Source organism: Pleurodeles waltl, chromosome 5, assembly GCF_031143425.1.
Source record: "Pleurodeles waltl isolate 20211129_DDA chromosome 5, aPleWal1.hap1.20221129, whole genome shotgun sequence".
Classification (NCBI taxonomy): domain Eukaryota; kingdom Metazoa; phylum Chordata; class Amphibia; order Caudata; family Salamandridae; genus Pleurodeles; species Pleurodeles waltl.
In genome coordinates, this window is record NC_090444.1 from 998,526,856 (window position 1) to 998,544,929 (window position 18,074).

Here is an 18,074-nt window from a genome sequence, read left to right on the forward strand (position 1 = left end):
TACAAATTGCATTGTCATAATTACCCTCCAAGGATTAGGTCAGCGCACAGGTTCAGTCTTTGTCTTCAGGACATCAGTCAAACCGCCATCAGTCAAGGCTCAACTAAAAGGGCATAAGGGCACTTCCCTTGCAAGGAGGAAAAGTGTAAATGGGCAGTCTATGAGTGAGGATGGTTTTAATAAGCCTCAAAGTCTCCAAACAGAGTGACAGAGTTTCTGGATAAAATCAATAGCATTCCCTACCTAATTCTAATGACCCTTCTGTGACATGGGTTTTTATCCCTTTTTCGTAGTAAATTCCCCCAAAATTCTATTGGACACTTACTATACCCCACTATCTTTAACCTATCAAATTTAACATTTGGTAATCCCAATTGTCACCCCACATTAATTCACGGGTCTTTGATTGGTCTTCATAATTGACGTCTTCAGAGGTGGCACATCCGGCGTTACTTCATTCTTTGGCACGTCTTTTGGGTCAGCAGATTCCTTGTCCATCGGTCTAAGTGACCTTGTACGTTTCATTAATCTACATTTGTTTCAATTCACTCATAACATTTTAAACCAAGGCACCGGATATGCACTTGGGAACGGATTTAACATGGTTACATTCATCTTCCAAGTTGAAGAAAAAGAACATTTGCAGGGTCATGGCCCCTTGCGAGTCAGCACACTGGAAAAACAGAAAAATGCATTTAATATGAGAGCTGGGCAACTAAAACCCGCAGCTCACGCTAACTTAAGGCCTATAAAGATTTTCAATACAGATTCAACAGTATGAATGTTAATATAAGCTTAATTGATCATAACATAAACATTTTTATTCATCATTATTATTTTGCGTATACATTGGTGGCCATTCACCGTGGTCACAATTCAGGATCCAGGCTTAAGCAAATTGCTATTATTATAGTTTTCTATGCAGCATAATCACACATTGATATAAACATTTCATTTTAATATAGGGTATGTAAGCTACGCTCTCTCAGTCCCTCCTCTGATGACGCTCGTCATCACACAAACCTTTCCCTTTAACCTTTCATTTTTAATTGTTCACTTTACGCATAATGCGCATTTCAACATCTTGTCCCTTATGTGAGCTTTCCCAAATTTCATTGAACATTTTCTCTCTTTCTCTTACTTCATTTCTCCTGGTTGTTTTGGTCCAATTTCTTTAAATTTTATCATTAATTTTACATGCCCCCCATAATCCTAATAGACAGGCCAAAACAATTAATAGACCCATTAGTATTTTTGCAAGTACCCCATTCCAAATGTTGGTAAACCAGCTCCCTACTCTGGCAATTCCCTTTCCAAATTTCTCCCAAACTCCAGGTTCCTTCAAATCCTTCAAATCAGTATTATCTCTAGTTAGGTTAGTAAGCATACTTCTAATCTTTTTACTATTGTCTGGAATGAATGAGCAACAATGACGCTAATTGAGCATCTTGCAGACCCCTCCACTCTTCGCTAAAAATGTCTAAAGCAAGCCGATTTTGGAGAGTCATAGCTCTTTCTGCAGCAAGTTCAGTATCCATCAGGAGTATAGCCCCTGTAAAATTTGTCAGCATGTTATCCACAATAGTAGACAACTTTTGAATCTTCATAGAATTCAAGATAACTCCTACTGAAGGGATTATAGCTCCAAATGTATCACCAATGACAGCAGCCACTGATTCTTGTTTTTGTCTAGCATGTTGTAATTCAGACGTTTTAGGCATTTGCTTTAAGTCATCAATCTGGTAAATCTTTGGGAAAACTATTCCTAAATAACATGTCCCATACCATCCCTTAGGGAGACGGTAATGAGCATTAAGTCCACAGATGTAATAGATCCCAGGGATCTCTGGATCCTGTCCATTCAACATAAATGTCCACTTACTCTGAAACTCGAACACATGTCTACATTCACTCGTTCCCACAAGCAAATTGTCCTGCTCAGATTTCGGCCTATATATACAAAGCCTACCTACATGTAATGCATCTATAGCTAGTTTGCCTTGTGTTTTGATTGCGGTGTAAGCATAATCATTTGCATATGTGCGTTTTTCTAACCCTTTTTCTAATCTTTCTTTTAATGCTTTGCGTCTATCATCGGTGTGATCTAAAAAGCTTTTCTCTACAGGTGACAGTAAGCAGGTCAGATTATTGCGATGTGCACAAGCAGTTCCAAATGTACGCGTCGGCTCAAAGAATCCTCTAACTATTTTTATATCATGTTCCTTAGCTAGCTTGTTCAGGAATTCAATCACAGGCACAAAAGAGAACACAACATCCAGGTTTGAATAAAAGTATTGCACATGCTCTTGATTATAGAATATGGTTAGTAGCAAACAACAGCTAATCCCGTATGTTAGAGGAAGGCTATGATAGGTAACCCCTTCTTGCACAGATGAAGGAATCTTGGTACATACAAAACAGTATTTCACATCCATGGTCTCTACATACTCATTCAGCAAGCGATAGAAGACATTAGTAGAAAGTTCCCCTTTTGAATTAGTTCCCTCATGCAAGTGTCTTGCATCCTGCTCAAACCTCTCCCACAGTGTTAGTGTTGTAGTTTCAGGTTTTGAAGTAGCGTTAATAGTCTTTTTATCCAACCACGGCATTCCCACAATCACTCCCACAATTATTATTGCACACACAATACCTATTATAAGGCTTAACCAACCACACACCTTACTTTTCTTGTTACTACCTCTATTATAAGCCATATCTGTATAGAATCAGATAGCAGAATAACAATCAACTCGAGGATGATATAGAACTCTCTTTTTTTTCTTTCTCTGCGTGTATTTACAGCGTTTTCACTCGCTCCAGGACCTCTTTGTCAAATCAGGTTATCAGCTTGTCGTAATCAGGTTTCTCAAAGTCAAATCAGGTTCTAATGTCACATCCGGTAATTTATAAGTCTCTTTTCTTAGTTTTCAGTTTCGATTTTTTAACCAAGTCTTTTTCTTTGAGTTAATTCAGGTACCGTAGTACTGACCTGGTACTTCTCGATCAAAACAGAATGCTAGGAATTCTTGTTGCCATTCAGATGTTGTATATCTTCTGTTTGCGACTCTCTTTCTCTTCAACCTGCGGTCACCTTGCAGTTCTCCTTCACTTACATCTTCCACTCAGGATGTATCAGTTTCCTCTGTTATTGTTTCACCTGGTATGCTTCTTATCCTTAAAACTGGTTTCTCTGGCCAGTTATCACCCTTATGCGTCTTCTTCCGATATGTCTTTTCAGGACGCTGGACAGCACCCTCCTCTTGTAATATGGTGTTTTCACTTGATGGACCTGCAACTGGCTCAGTGGATGCCGGTACACTCTGATCTCTTTCTATTATTTCCCCTTCTTCTTCTTCTTCTTCTTCTTCTTGATCTGTAACGGGTTCAAGTTCTAACCCGTATCCGTCTACTTCTGGGAGAACCTCTCCTTGACTTAGTTCTCCTGCCGCCTCTACTGAGATAGGCACTCTGTCACCTCTCTCGAACTCATTCACTGTTTGAGGGATGAGGCTGTTCTCAGTGGGCTCTCCTGCAGTCTCAGTTCCTTCTTGGCTGCTTTCTGGCCCTGAGACTTCTCTTCCTGGAACTGTTGTTCCGGAATCTTCAAGTTCCTCGTCAGTTGGGCATGTTACCTTCTTTGTGTGACTGGCATGTATCCAATTTGGAACGCCTGCACATTTCACAGCAGTGGTTGTTGTCAAGATTACTTGATACAGCCCTTTCCAACGCGGCTCCAAACACGACTTTCTCACGTGCTTCTTGACAACCACCCAGTCACCGGCCTGTAGGGTGTGACCTGGATCTCCAATCGTGGCAATGTGTTAGCCTCTACCTGGTGAGAGAAAGAGCGAATCACATCAGCCAAACCTTTGCAGTAGTCCAACACCATATCATCTGTGATATTCACTAGAACATTTGCAGGTACTGCTGGCAACCTCATAGCTCTGCCCATGAGGATCTCATGGGGGTACAGTCCTGTTTTCTTATCAGGGGTGTTCCTCATTGACATCAGCACTAAGGGCAATGCATCTGGCCATTTCATATTGGTAGCTGCGCACATCTTTGCCATTCTTGATTTCAGAGTACCATTCATTTGCTCTACTAGTCCTGATGCTTTAGGGCGATAGCTACAATGCAGCTTTTGTTCGATGTCTAGTGCGGCACACAGAAGTTTAATCACCTCATTGTCGAAGTGTCTGCCCCTATCTGATTCTATAGAGACCGGAAACCCGAACCTTTGTATTAGTTCCCTAAGTAGCAATTTTGCAACTGTGAGACTGTCATTTCTACGTGTGGGGTAGGCTTCAATCCAGTGACTGAAAACACACACAATCACCAACACGTACTTCAATCCTCCACAAACAGGCATTTCAATGAAGTCCATTTGCATTTGCTGAAAGGACCACCAGCTCTCCCAATGTGGCTCAAATTTACCACAGTCCCTTTTCCGGCATTCATCTGTTGACAGATGATGCACCTGTGACAGGTAACCTCTGCGGCATGTCTGAACTTTGGGTTAAACCAATCCATTTTGAATGACCTGATCATTGCATCTCTCCCAAGGTGAGCCTGTCCATGATATAACCTTGCGAATTGTGACAAAAGACTGTTTGGCAAGACTAATTTCCCCTCCTCTGAGACCCACAAATCATCAGCCCTCTGTACACACTGCATTCCTCTTTGCTAGCTCGACCCTGTAATGTCTTTAGCTCATCTAGGGTATCAACCACCCTTAATGCAAGGTTCAAACATGTGTCATTTTTAGATTGCGGTAACAATTCCCACTGTTCCTTGAACGAAATACAGTTCAATGCGCAAAACCTTGCGACTTGATCTGCATAACCGTTTCGAATGGACACAAAGTCCTGTGACTTAACGTGAGAATTGCATTTCACTACAGCAATTTCAAGAGGTAACTGAATCGCATGTAACAAATCCTTTATTTGTTCGCCATTTTTCACAGGAGAACCAGAAGAGGTCATGAAACCTCTCTGCGACCACAGTTGGCCGAAGTCATGTACAATTCCGAATCCATATCTGCTGTCAGTATAGATAGTGACCCTCAGATTTACAGCTGCATGGCATGCCTTAGTAAGGGCAATTAATTCTGCCACTTGGGCGGAAAACACTCTTTCGAGCCAGGAAGCTTCAATGATACCAGCTATGGTACATACAGCGTAACCAACTCTCAGTGTTCCGACTGAATCTCTTAAACAAGACCCATCAACAAACATAATGCAATCATTTTCCTTTAACTGTGTATCTTGAATATCAGGTCGTGGTTTGGTACATAATTCCGTTACCTCAAGACAATCATGCTCAAATTCTTCTTCATTATTGACTTCAGTACTTTCAGCAGGAAGTAGTGTTGCCGGGTTTAACACAGTACATCGTTTCAGAGAAACATTTGGTGACCCCAGTATAATTGTCTCATATTTGGTAAGTCGAGCATTTGTCATGTGCTGAGTTTTGGTTTGAGTCAACAGAATTTCAACTGAATGCGGAACCATTACTGTTAGGGGGTATCCCATGACTATGCCTTCACACTGCGTAAGGCTCTGACCAACTGCTGCAACTGCGCGCAAACAACCCGGTAAGGCTGCTGCGACGCGGTCCAAGGTAGCTGAAAAATACGCTACAGGGCGATTTGCACCTCCATGGACCTGTGTCAAGACAGACAAAGAACAAGCATCACATTCATGATAAAACAGTAGAAAAGGCTTTGTATAATCAGGCATACCTAACGCTGGTGCCCTGCACATGCACTCTCTCAACTCCATGAATGACTCAATCTCTTCTTTGGACAAGGCTATGGTATATGGCTCATCCTTGATCTCTTTGCCTGTCAGTTTTATCAAAGGTTTTGAGATGATCGAGAAGTTGGGTATCCACTGGCGACAGTAGCCCACCATTCCCAGAAACATTCTGACATCCCTTTTTGTTGTTGGAGGGTTCATTTGCAAAATGGCTGTTATTCTTTCCTTCGATATTCTCCTGGACCCTCTTTCAATTTGATGCCCTAGGTATTTCACCTCTTTCTGACAGTATTGCAGCTTCTTGGGTGACACCTTGTGTCCGTTCTTTTCCAAATGATTCAGTAAGGCAATTGTATCATATTTACAGTTATCCCTTGTTTTGGATGCAATCAGCAAGTCATCGATGTACTACACTAGAGTCGAGTTAAAAGGCAGTACTAAGGATTCCAAATCCTTTTTCAATATCTGATTGAAGATGGACTGTGATTCAGAAAACCCTGGAGGAATTCTGCACCAACTGTACACCTTATCCAGGAATTTGAAACTGAACAAAAATTGGCTGTCCTCGTGAAGAGGTATCGAAAAGAAAGCTTGTGACAAGTCTATAATGGTGAACCATTCAGCATCACACGGAACCTGAAACATGATCACTGCTGGATTGGGCACTATGGGGCAACATTTTACAACAATATCATTTATTTTCCTCAAATCCTGTACAATTCGAACCTTCCCACAGGGCTTTTTCAGACCCATTATCGGTGAATTACATGGGCTGCTCAACACTTCCTTCAGAACTCCCTGTTTCAGAAAATCTGCAATTATTTGTGAGACTTCAATAAGAACATCTTGTGCCATATGATATTGTGGCACCTGGGGAAACACTACATTTGGCTTCACTTGTACTTTAACTGGTTCCACACCTTTTATTAGTCCGACTTCCTTTCCTGTCAGATCCCACACTTTCTCTGTCACAGTTCCCTGTAACTCGACAGGTAGGTCAATCATTGTAAGCATCGGAAACAAGGTAATCAAAGGATAATCCTCATTTGCTGTCCCTGTCTCTTCCTCAGAGAACTGACCTTCATCTCCTTCATCGTCACTATTTGTCTGTACTTCGATTCCATCATTGGAACAGGTAATCGAACATTTTGTCTTGCACAGTAAATCCCTTCCCAGTAGGGATACTGGACTTGAATCACAGACTACAAACCTATGCAGTCCCTGGAAGTTGCCGATCTCAACTTGCACTGGATCTGTAATCAGGTTTGTCAGGTACTGGTTTGCTACTCCGACTACCCTTATGGTATACCCCGAAAGTGGTAGTTTTTGAACCTCCGCACTCCTGACTGTAGAGCGTGTAGCTCCGGTATCGACCAAAAACGAGACTTTATATCCCATTACCTTCCCCTCCACATAGGGAAGCCTCTGGTCCACCTCTAGGGATGCTGCAAGCCTGCACTCTTCACTATCTGAGCTATCATCCGACCATTCTTCATTCATGCCATTTTCACCTCATAATGGGAATTGCTGTACTGTATTATTTTGACTCATTACCTGACCTGTGACCTGTTGAGGAAGCATGACCTGTTGCTGTCCCATCGGAGCCATTGATAATTGCATTTGCTGTCTAGGTACCATGGGAACCTGCTGTTCTACTTGTTGCATTTGTACTGGCTGGACACGCGGCATATGCATCTGCTGCATGGGCTGTACCCCTTGCATCTGTACCAGGTTATTTTGAAAATTCGGATTTTGATGTCTCAGTTTTGGACCTCTTACATTTTGCAATGTACCGACATTAGTGCTTTGTTGAACGACACCATCCTGCACCACATTCGGGCACTCCCGTTTCCAGTGCCCCACGCCCCCGCACGCGTGACATGGTGACATCTTTTTCATCCCTTGTGCGTCATTTTGAATCACAACGGTATTCAAGTCTGGACCGCGATTCACAAACCCTCGGCCACGACCTCTCGGTTGCGCATGAAACACACCATTCATTTGCGGTTGCTGCTGTATCATCTGTTGAATTCCATTTCCCTGTATTCCTGCCTGTGCAGCCCTTATGTGCATCACCATCACTTTCTCTTTCTGCTTTAACTAAATTTCGTCGCTACAGTATTTCGCATACTGCAACACCTCATCAATCGGCTTCGCTTGCCAATAAATCAAATGATTCTTAATCATTTGACTGACCTCTGGTCTCAGCCCTTCAACAAATCTGAACACGAGATGGTTCATGTCCTTCGGCTCGATGGTTTCAGTACCACTGTAATGTTTGAATGCCTTTAACAACCTTTCATAATAAGCATGTATTGATTCCTTAACCTCCTGCGAGGTCCAGTCGATTTTCTGCCAATCAGTCACCTTCGGCGACACCTTTTGTTTCAAAAACTCAATCACCTTATGATAGTACTTCATCACCTCCTCAGAGGGAGCTCCGGTCACCTTATCCCTTGCCAGCTCCTTCGTTGGCCAATCTACCCCTCTCTTACACTCGAGCCACAAATCAGGCGGAACAATGATCTCGAACAAGGTATTCAAGTCTTCCCAGAGACACTTTGCAAGTTTCACAAACCTGTCTGTTTGTTGATACCACTCGATCGGTTTTTCCCTCAATCTGGGATAATCGTTAGTAAAGGATAGGATGTCTCCTCTGGACCACGGTACATGTACTAAAACACCACCAGCTGTTTCTCTGATGGGTAGTATTTTTACTGATTATGTATCGGGTGAGGCTTTGGTTTGACTTGACCCTGGACTGTCACCTTTTTCCTTATCTCTTTTCTTTGCCCATCTGCCTTCCCATTTTTATAATGCACCCCAAATTTGCGCACTTTGCAATAGTTCTTTTAAGTGTGCCTTCATTCGGGCAGACGTCATGTGCTCAAAGTCTTTTGAATCAAAGTCTAATCTGTAGCTTCTTTTCAAATGTTTAGTGCTTTCAATGTCAATATTGTATTTGTCTGCCAAGTTTGCTAATCTCTGATGCACCTTGCCCATTTTTTTGGTGATCTTGGGGCACAGGAATCTCAGTTCTGCTTCAGTGTATGACTCTAATCTGTTTACCTCCATGGTCCCGTCCACTAGTTCAGCAGCTTCCACTCCCAGTCTTATAAAATTTAGGTAGTCATCTTGCCCTACCTTTTCCGGTTCCACTGCAGTCACTGTAGTCTTTTGTGAAGTATAAGTTTTTTCCAGCCATTCATTTAGCTGTTGCACTGTAAAACCCTGCAGTGAAATGTTCCCTGCATGTGTCATTGGCGACTGTGAGGTGTTCGTACTTATCGTCTGTGGAGTTAAAACCCCTAACCCTGTCTGACGCATTGTTTCCAAGGGTGCTTCTACTGGGCTAAGATCTATTAAGGACTTCGGCTTTTCAACTGCTTGTTCTCCTGTGGCCATTATCTGAGGAGTTCCTATAGACCCTCCTCTTATCGCATCTTGGGTCATTCCTCCCTGATCACATACGCCAGATTTGCCTTGGGCATATAATGGCACTGGTGGACCAACAGTGATTGGTAACGATATGGCAGCAGGTGTCTGACCTGGTCCCAAACCCCGTGGAGCAGTAACTCCATAAGTCTGTTCCAAAGTACCCAGGACAGGCACTAATGGAGGACCAGCTACTGGGTTGTACCCTGGTATCAATGGTGGTTGCGGCTGGGACAGCAATTTCGGAGTTGACTCAATCTGCACTAACCTTGATTTTGTATATATCGGGTCTGGCGGCACTATCAGAGTTGTAGTAGTCTCAAGTACTGGGACGTCTGGATAGATTCTCTGTATCTGCGGTGGATGTTGCAACTGTATCAAAGTCGTATCACTAGTCTGTACCATATCAGTGACTCCCTTCTCCTGCGTCTGGTTCCCAGGACCCACGCTAGTGCTTGGAACACTGTTGCTCACCGCATAAGGTGGCGGGCGATCATGTAATAATCGGTCCATGAATTCTTCATCGTCTGAATCGTCTTCCTCTTCCCAAGGTCTCTTATTCTCTTTAGACTTACTAGAGTCCTTATCTTCTTTCCCTGTGACTCTTCTCCCTGAGCTATTGCTGGGAACAATTTTAATCCGTCAACAATTCCCCGTCACCACATGTTGTTCTTGTTATCCCACCTAGCTTCTGCATAAGATTTTTCTGCCCTTTTTAGCCTTCTCTGGAACCTTTCTTGTCTATGTTTAAGAGCCATCAAATCCCAAATCGCTAAAGCCTCATGTTGAGCTGGCCTCGGAGGTGGTTTTTGTGTACTTAGCATCCACCTTAAATTCTTTAGCACCTTCGGATTGAACGTCCCATGTTCTGGGAACGCTAAACATCCCTCTTTCTCTGTTAATTTGCGCCACTGTTTCATCCATAAACAAGGCGCAACACCCTTCTCCTCCATAACCATGTAAGCTGGAGTACCCTCAGGCGGTGTAGGCTCCCCATCGGTTGCCATAATATATGCGTCTCCCTTCAGAGCGCTCTTAAATGCCTTGTCAAAATTCATTTTGGGATTTTCTCTTATTTGTATTTAATCAGAAAGTGACTTAGTTCCCAGGACACTCTTCACCCACCTTTCTCAACCTATTGCCTCTCACGGACGGCAGCCAATCCGTGCGCGACCCCTCTTGACAACTGGCCTATCTCAGCGCGGCACCACTGACGTCACACTCACACACTGCAGCTGACAAAGTCTTGCGGCTCGTCTGCCCCTCACTGAATCCACTCTAACTAATGCAAAATTATTGCGAGCACCTTTAATGACAACACAAATCTGCCGGTTTACTACAGGAATGGTAACACATTCGCTTCAGAACTTTACAGAGATTTCACTTGAAGCCTCGGCCGCTACTCTCTCCTTCTCAGCTCCCGCATACTCAAGCAGAATTCGACCCGCAAATTCTACTGTCGACTTGTCAATGGTTCGTCCTAGTGCACTTTAGAACTTGCCAAATCTCCATTGAAGGTTTCACACATACATTTTGACTCAAACTCGACTTGTCAACCACGCCCGATTGACCTATTAAACCGCACAGATTACAACATAAACCCAAGTGTCAATATACTCCGGAGTCTTAGACCGCGACGGGTCCGTACAAAACAACCAACCACGTGGATAATTTTGAGCACAAAGCGCCACACTCATGTGAAGTACGCCGACTTCCCTACTCTCATACTGTGGAGTACGCCCACTCGTACTAAAACAACATTTACCTGACCTAGATACACACAAACCTCATCAATCACCTGCAAAAAAGGCATAAGCTGAGCAAGCGCAAAACCCTACACCACACACATTATGACGCCGAGAACATCCCCAACTTATTTAGGCAGGCTCCAAGATCCCGGGAAAGTCATGGTCAATTTAGAAACACATCATATCTCCAATTTGCATTATCACAGAAAAACAATTTAAACAATTATTTTCCGTCCTAGGGCCCAAAGGGCCAAACCGTCGCTCTGCTACCAGAACTGTTAACGCGTCCCTCTATGTTAATTTATTACACATTAGGGCTCGTTTTAGGCCAATGAATCTTTTGACCCAGTTGAGAGACACCTTAGAACGAGATAGCTAATCAATATGTCAATCAATAATGTCATCAATATTTATCACAACAATACATCTCACTTTAACAAACAATTGTCAGGGCACTCATGAATAGAAAGTTCATTCCTCCATGTGTCTCGTGATTTGGTAGGTCATCAAGTATGGAACGGACCAGGAAAATAGGCAATAGTTCAATTTAATTTTTGAAAATTAAAGTCCATTAAAGTCACAAAACGTCCTTGAAACAATTCTCCATATTGCAACAACAGTCAACACGTGTTTCGTCCTATGAGATGAGCAATCTCAGAGACTTCATCAGGGCTTTCATATTAATTAGAGGGACTTCTGAACTGTATATTTAAAGAATGTTTCTGGGATCCCCATCGCAAGCAAAGTGTAGTCCAGTGTCCCATATAGCATCTTCCAAATTTTCTGACATGCCGCCTATTATAGTAAGTAGACAGTCCGCTTTAAGTCTTATTCACTCTACAATATGTCACCGTCCTACCCGCGGCGTTCACCTTGCCACGAGAAACCAACGAGGCAAAAATCATAAACATTAGAATATAACACGGCGTAAACATAGATCAGAATATAGCAGAGTATTGATATCACGTCAGTTCAACAAAGCATTGTCTCAGTCGTTTGTCTATTTGCGTCAATTTGATGATCACCTGTCCTAACCACTAATTAGCATTGGCATGTTGGGTTTCATGCAAAACACTTTAGAACACCAATTTGGAAATCATCTAGCTATGGTCTCTGTCAAAAGCAAGCAGTTGGTACCTAGAAAGGAAAAGCAAACAGACAAATTACAAATTGCATTGTCATAATTACCCTCCAAGGATTAGGTCAACGCACAGGTTCAGTCTTCGTCTTCAGGACATCAGTCAAAACGCCATCAGTCAAGGCTCAACTAAAAGGGCATTGGGGCACTTCCCTCGCAAGGAGGAAAAGTGTAAATGGGCAGTCTATGAGTGAGGATGGTTTTAATAAGCCTCAAAGTCTCCAAACAGAGTGACAGAGTTTCTGGATAAAATGAATAGCATTCCCTACCTAATTCTAATGACCCTTCTGTGACATGAGTTTTTATCCCTTTTTCGTAGTATATTCCCCCAAAATTCTATTGGACACTTACTATACCCCACTATCTTTAACCTATCAAATTTAACATTTGGTAATCCCAATTGTCACCCCACATTAATTCACAGGTCTCTGATTGGTCTTCATAATTGACGTCTTCAGAGGTGGCACATCCGGCGTTACTTCATTCTTTGGCACGTCTTTTGGGTCAGCAGATTCATTGTCCATCGGTCTAAGTGACCTTGTACGTTTCATTAATCTACATTTGTTTCAATTCACTTATAACTTTTAAACCAAGCACCGGATATGCGCTTGGGAACGGATTTAACATGTTACATTCATCTTCCAAGTTGAAGAAAAAGAACATTTGGAGGGTCATGGCCCCTTGCGAGTCAGCACACTGGAAAAACAGAAAAATGCATTTAATATGAGAGCTGGGCAGCTAAAACCCGCAGCACACGCTAACTTAAGGCCTATAAAGATTTTCAATACAGATTCAACAGTATGAATGTTAATATAAGCTTAATTGATCATAACATAAACATTTTTATTCATCATTATTATTTTGCATATACATTGGTGGCCATTCACCGTGGTCACAATTCAGGTGCATGCTTAAGCAAATTGCTATTATTATAGTTTTCTATGCAGCATCATCACACATTGATATAAACATTTCATTTTCATATAGGTTATGTAAGCTACGCTCTCTCAGCATCTTTCAAGGGAGTGTAATGAAACGAGCACTCACAGCAGTGCAAAAACCACACATATAGGGGGTGATTCTAAGCTTGGCGGGCGGCGGTAGCCGCCCACCAAGCGGGAACCGCCAGAAGACCGTACCGCGGTCAAAAGACAGCGGCGGTCATTCTGGGTTTCCCACTGGGCTGGCGGGCGACCGCCGAAAGTCCGCCCGCCAGCCCAGCGGGAAACACCCTTCCCACGAGGACGCCGGCTCAGAATGGAGCCGGCGGAGTGGGAAGGTGCGACGGGTGCAGTTGCACCCGTCGCGAATTTCAGTGTCTGCAAAGCAGACACTGAAATTCTTCGTGGGGCCCTCTTACGGGGGCCCCTGCAGTGCCCATGCCATTGGCATGGGCACTGCAGCAGCCCCAGGGGCCCCGCGGCACCCCCTACCGCCATCCTGTTCCTGGCGGGAGTCCCGCCAGGAACAGGATGGCGGTAGGGGGTGTCAGAATCCCCATGGCGGCGGAGCGCGCTCTGCCGACATGGACGATTCTCAAGGGCAGCGGGAAGTCGGCGGTACACCGCCGACTTTACGTTTCTGGCCGCGGCTGAACCGCCGCAGTCAGAATGCCCAGCGGTGCACCGCCAGCCTGTTGGCGGTGCTACCGCCGACCTCCGCCATGGCGGTAATTACCGCCAGGGTCAGAATGACCCCCATATTGTTAGGACTTCGAGTGGACATCCAGATATTCATAGGTTTTTAATCAATAAAATTTAAAAGCTTTATGAAACTCTCAAGCCTAACCGATGACTTGTAAAGCTCCTAATGTTTCTGTGCCTCTGACCTTGTATAATATGAACGCTTCGGTCCTAGATGGTCTACATTCGACAAATTGGGTTGTGCATACTGTAAACATGTTGTGCTACTCAACTTCTATTCCCTAAATACATCTAAAAAAAAACAAGAATGGATAAACCACTTTTCATTGGATATTCTAAATGACTGAATGGCAAAAATGCACCTGGTGAATATTCTGCATTATGTGATACCAAGTCAAGGAGACATCTATCCTAGAAGGTTTAATTCGTAACGAAAACAAAGGCAACCCAATATGCGTGCTAGGAACCTGGGTCAAAGTAATTATAAATAAAAATGGTTGACGAAGGACTCGCTCTTCTGCACACTTGAAAACATTTTCGGTAATTCAGTACGCATTGCAATAAATGCTTCCAAACAAAGCTATTCAGCAGAGACGTATTTATCATGAATAAGATATAAATATATTTCAGAAAGCAGCGAATAGAGAAGTCTGTCCTTAGGATATATAATAATGTTAAGTACTATATACAAAACGATCAACTTTAGTCAAGTTAGTAGTTCTGGTTTTTGAAATGTTGATATGTGGCAAGATCTCTTGGAATCAGGGAAAATACCTTGCGTGATTGTTGAAGTTTTGATTTTGTATGTTATTTCTGATGTCATCATCCAGACATAGGCCCTCATTCTAACCCCGGCGGTCTCAGACCGCCGGGGCCAGGGTCGGCGGAAGCACCGCCGACAGACCGGAGGTGCCCCGCAGGGCATTCTGACCGCGGCGGTTTGGCCGCGGTCAGAAAGGGTAAACCGGCGGTCTCCCGCCGGTTTACCGCTGCCCTTAGAATCCCCCATGGCGGCGCAGCTTGCTGCGCCGCCATGGGGGATTCTGACACCCCCTACCGCCATCCTGTTCCTGGCGGTTCGATCGCCAGGAACAGGATGGCGGTAGGGGGTGCCGCGGGGCCCCTGGGGGCCCCACAAAGTATTTCAGTGTCTGCCTAGCAGACACTGAAATACGCGACGGGTGCAACTGCACCCGTCGCACCTTCCCACTCCGCCGGCTCAATTCTGAGCCGGCATCTTAGTGGGAAGGTTGATTTGCCCTGGGCTGGCGGGCGGCCTTTTGGCGGCCACCCGCCAGCCCAGGGCAAATCCCAAAATACCCTCAGCGGTCTTTCGTCCGCGGAGCGGTATTTTGGTGGGGGAACTTCGCCCGCCCGCCGAAGTTAGAATCACCCCCATAGTCATTGTCTAAAACAAAAAAGCCTTCTATTAAACCTCTTCCGTCTTTTTTCACTTATTTCTAGAGTATATAGGTTCTGTAGGGAAAAACGGGTTTAATTAAATCCAATAGCTTTTATGTTGCTCTTCTAAGCTTCCTCATTGTATATCTCTTATTAGCTTTTTTATGGTGTTCACACTTTTTTTAGTGACAGACAAAATGTCATCCTCAAAAGCAGTTTTTTTAAGGCAAAATATTTTTTTTATGGTGTTCTCACTATGTGCTGCAAAGTTTATAGCTTTTACCACTCATTTTATATATTCGTACCCCAAAGATATGGCATTCCACATTTTTATATGAGTCGGTTTGTATTTTTGTTGTGCATTGCAGTGGGTAATATTACTGATGAAAGAAATTGGCAAATCCAAATGTAAAATATATTCTTCTGTGTATCTTGACATTTTAGTAAATGGGTAATATTTGTTTTAGTAATAAACACAGAAGCTCAGAACTTGCCGTTCGGGAGGCCCAGGGTTCTTCAGAAGAACAGTAGCTACTGCCTTCTACATCACCATAAGTATGTGAGTGGATACAGCACGGATATCAATATGCCACTGTGGAGCGCATACACCATCAACAGAAATGTAAGATGTGCTTTGTTATCATTTACGCATGATTATCATTTTTTAAATGCATTTGATTGAGTTTCTTAGTTTACAGATTTCATCACGGCATTACACATTATTCACAGGTATTTTCAACAAAAAATAGTGTGACAAATATAATTTGCAAATTTTGCCAAATTTGTGTTTTCGCCCTTTACTGTTAATTTAGAAAAGTATTTATTTGTTCTGGCATTACCATCTCATCATCTTTGCTATGCATAAAAAGAAAAATAACTATCTTAACTAAAACCATGTCTAGGACCTATGTGGTCTTGTCAGACATTATTAGATATGCAACACTTTTAAATTCAGCAACTGGTTTCTAAAACAGGTGTGTGCGTGTGTGTGGGGGTGATGTTTCACTCACAAGAAATATTACGTACATTTTACACACATCTCTTGTTTGAGTCCGTGCTCCTCTGTTTCATTAGGAGATGGCCTACATTTACACCTATGCAGTCATTCCGTGTTCACATATTGCTTTTCTTATGTGCTTTTGTCTATTTCAAAGAGTATAGAATCCCAAACCTTTACATATTCATGTTTTTCTTGTTCCCCTTTTGACGTACATAAGCATGATCACACTTTTGAATTCTGCCAGTTTTATTATATTCTTTCTTCACTCGTTCTTATTTGGTCCACCTTTGTTGTGCCAGCTCAGCGCTGTTTGCCCTTGGGCTATTGTTAATGCTAGATCTACCAGTATGCTGGAGGTCGTGTATGCTTTGTTTCTGCCAGTTGCTGTGTTTGTCAGTCACGATCCCATTCACGAATCTGTCAATTTTTGACATCTCCAAACCATGTGGAGTAGATCGAGAACCTGATCATCAATTAATCTAGAATATTGAAGTTGCGTCTTGGATTTGTGTGCAGGATAGAGAGGTGTGGCAGGGTAGTGGTCAGGGGATCATCATTAGAAACAATGTAAGTGTAACTTCTGTATGTATTCCTTGACTATTTCAAGCACGCCTCTGATCTGACCAACACCATCTGCTTTTATTTATCTATTTAAATTTAGGCACTAGCAAGAGTTGAGTGAGAAATACGCAAATGACTTGCAGACATCTGGAGACGTAGTTAAGAAAGATAAGAATGTAGGAGGTTCAGTGTTTAAGCAGAGGGCTAATGTTCAGAATAACAGTGGCGTAACAAAACTTGAGGGGGCCCTCCTACAAAGTACCTGGCGAGCCCCCTCATCCCTGGACCCAGTCAGGGGCCTGCCACCCATGCACAGTGTAATGGGATGATGAGCTCCCAGAAGCTTGGGTGGGGGGTGTGCACAGCTGGGCTGCAGGGGACTTTGTTACGCCACTGCAGTATAGGGGTCCTTTCAGGTTTTTTTCCCTGAAAGACACTTTGAGGCTGTAACAGGACTTGTTTACTTTACGAAAAAAGAAATCCCTTGCAGGCGGTAGCTGCCACCCAAAACCAGTACATTTATGCAAGGTAGGGACAGTGCTCACTGTTTTTCTCACTTGTGGGTTCCCTGACACCATGCATCACAGCATCATTGGAGCCTAAGTGAGAGGATGCGTATCCATTTCTAGAGAAGACAGAAGACCAAGAAGGCCCAAGGGGAGTACTGGAGGTAGAAGCAGATAAAGCATAGCAGTGAGCGGAGGTCAAAGTGGAGTGGGAGAAGAGATAGAGCAGAGAGAAGTGTGAGGAGGAGAACTAAGAAAAGTGATGGAACGGAAAGAGAACAGCTAGGGTGTGGTTGCAGTAGAGCATGAGCAAAACAGCAAGGTGGAAGGAGTGGTGCAGAGATTGAAAGTTGTTGTACAAGGGACAAAAGGAGAGCCAGCAAAACAACTCAGTGAAATCAGAGTAGTGGAGAATAAGAGGTTGAATAAGCAAGAAAACCTAGAAAACAGACATTTGAGAATCTCCGTGGTCTGATGCATGCGTCGGGGAGTTGGTGGAAATTATTTCACTTGTAGATGTGATTGAAAATCCTTTACAGTAAGCGGACTTTGGGAATTTTTGCCAGTTGTATTTTCATTCTTCGAAGCGGAATTGGGGCTGGTCCGATGCTCCATGGTCAACATAAAAAACAGAAAAGTGCAGTTGCATTGATAAGGGAGCTGGCATTGCATTTACCTTCATGCTAATTACATTAAGGCAAATGCATTGCCTAGATCCCCCTGGTCTGGGACTTCAAAGCAAATTCACCAGCAGCGATGTCTTTGTGCCACATCTTCCTGCAAGGTCCTCCTGGCAGGCAGACATCACATTCAAGATCCCCTACTGGGAAAGGTTCTTTGAAGAGCACTGTCAAAGTAATCAAATGAATGTGATTGCCATTAAGTT

The 18,074-nt window shown here is 43.4% G+C and overlaps 1 protein-coding gene across 1 annotated transcript in view; it reads left to right on the forward strand.

Annotated features, from left to right (window-relative positions):
- Positions 1–18,074, forward strand: part of ENPP1 (ectonucleotide pyrophosphatase/phosphodiesterase 1) — a 486,681-nt gene that overhangs the window by 366,081 nt on the left and 102,526 nt on the right. Inside the window, exon 20 of the mRNA XM_069235163.1 lies at positions 15,589–15,743. Coding sequence (XP_069091264.1) covers positions 15,589–15,743 — 155 coding nt within the window. The remainder of the gene's footprint in view (positions 1–15,588; positions 15,744–18,074) is intronic.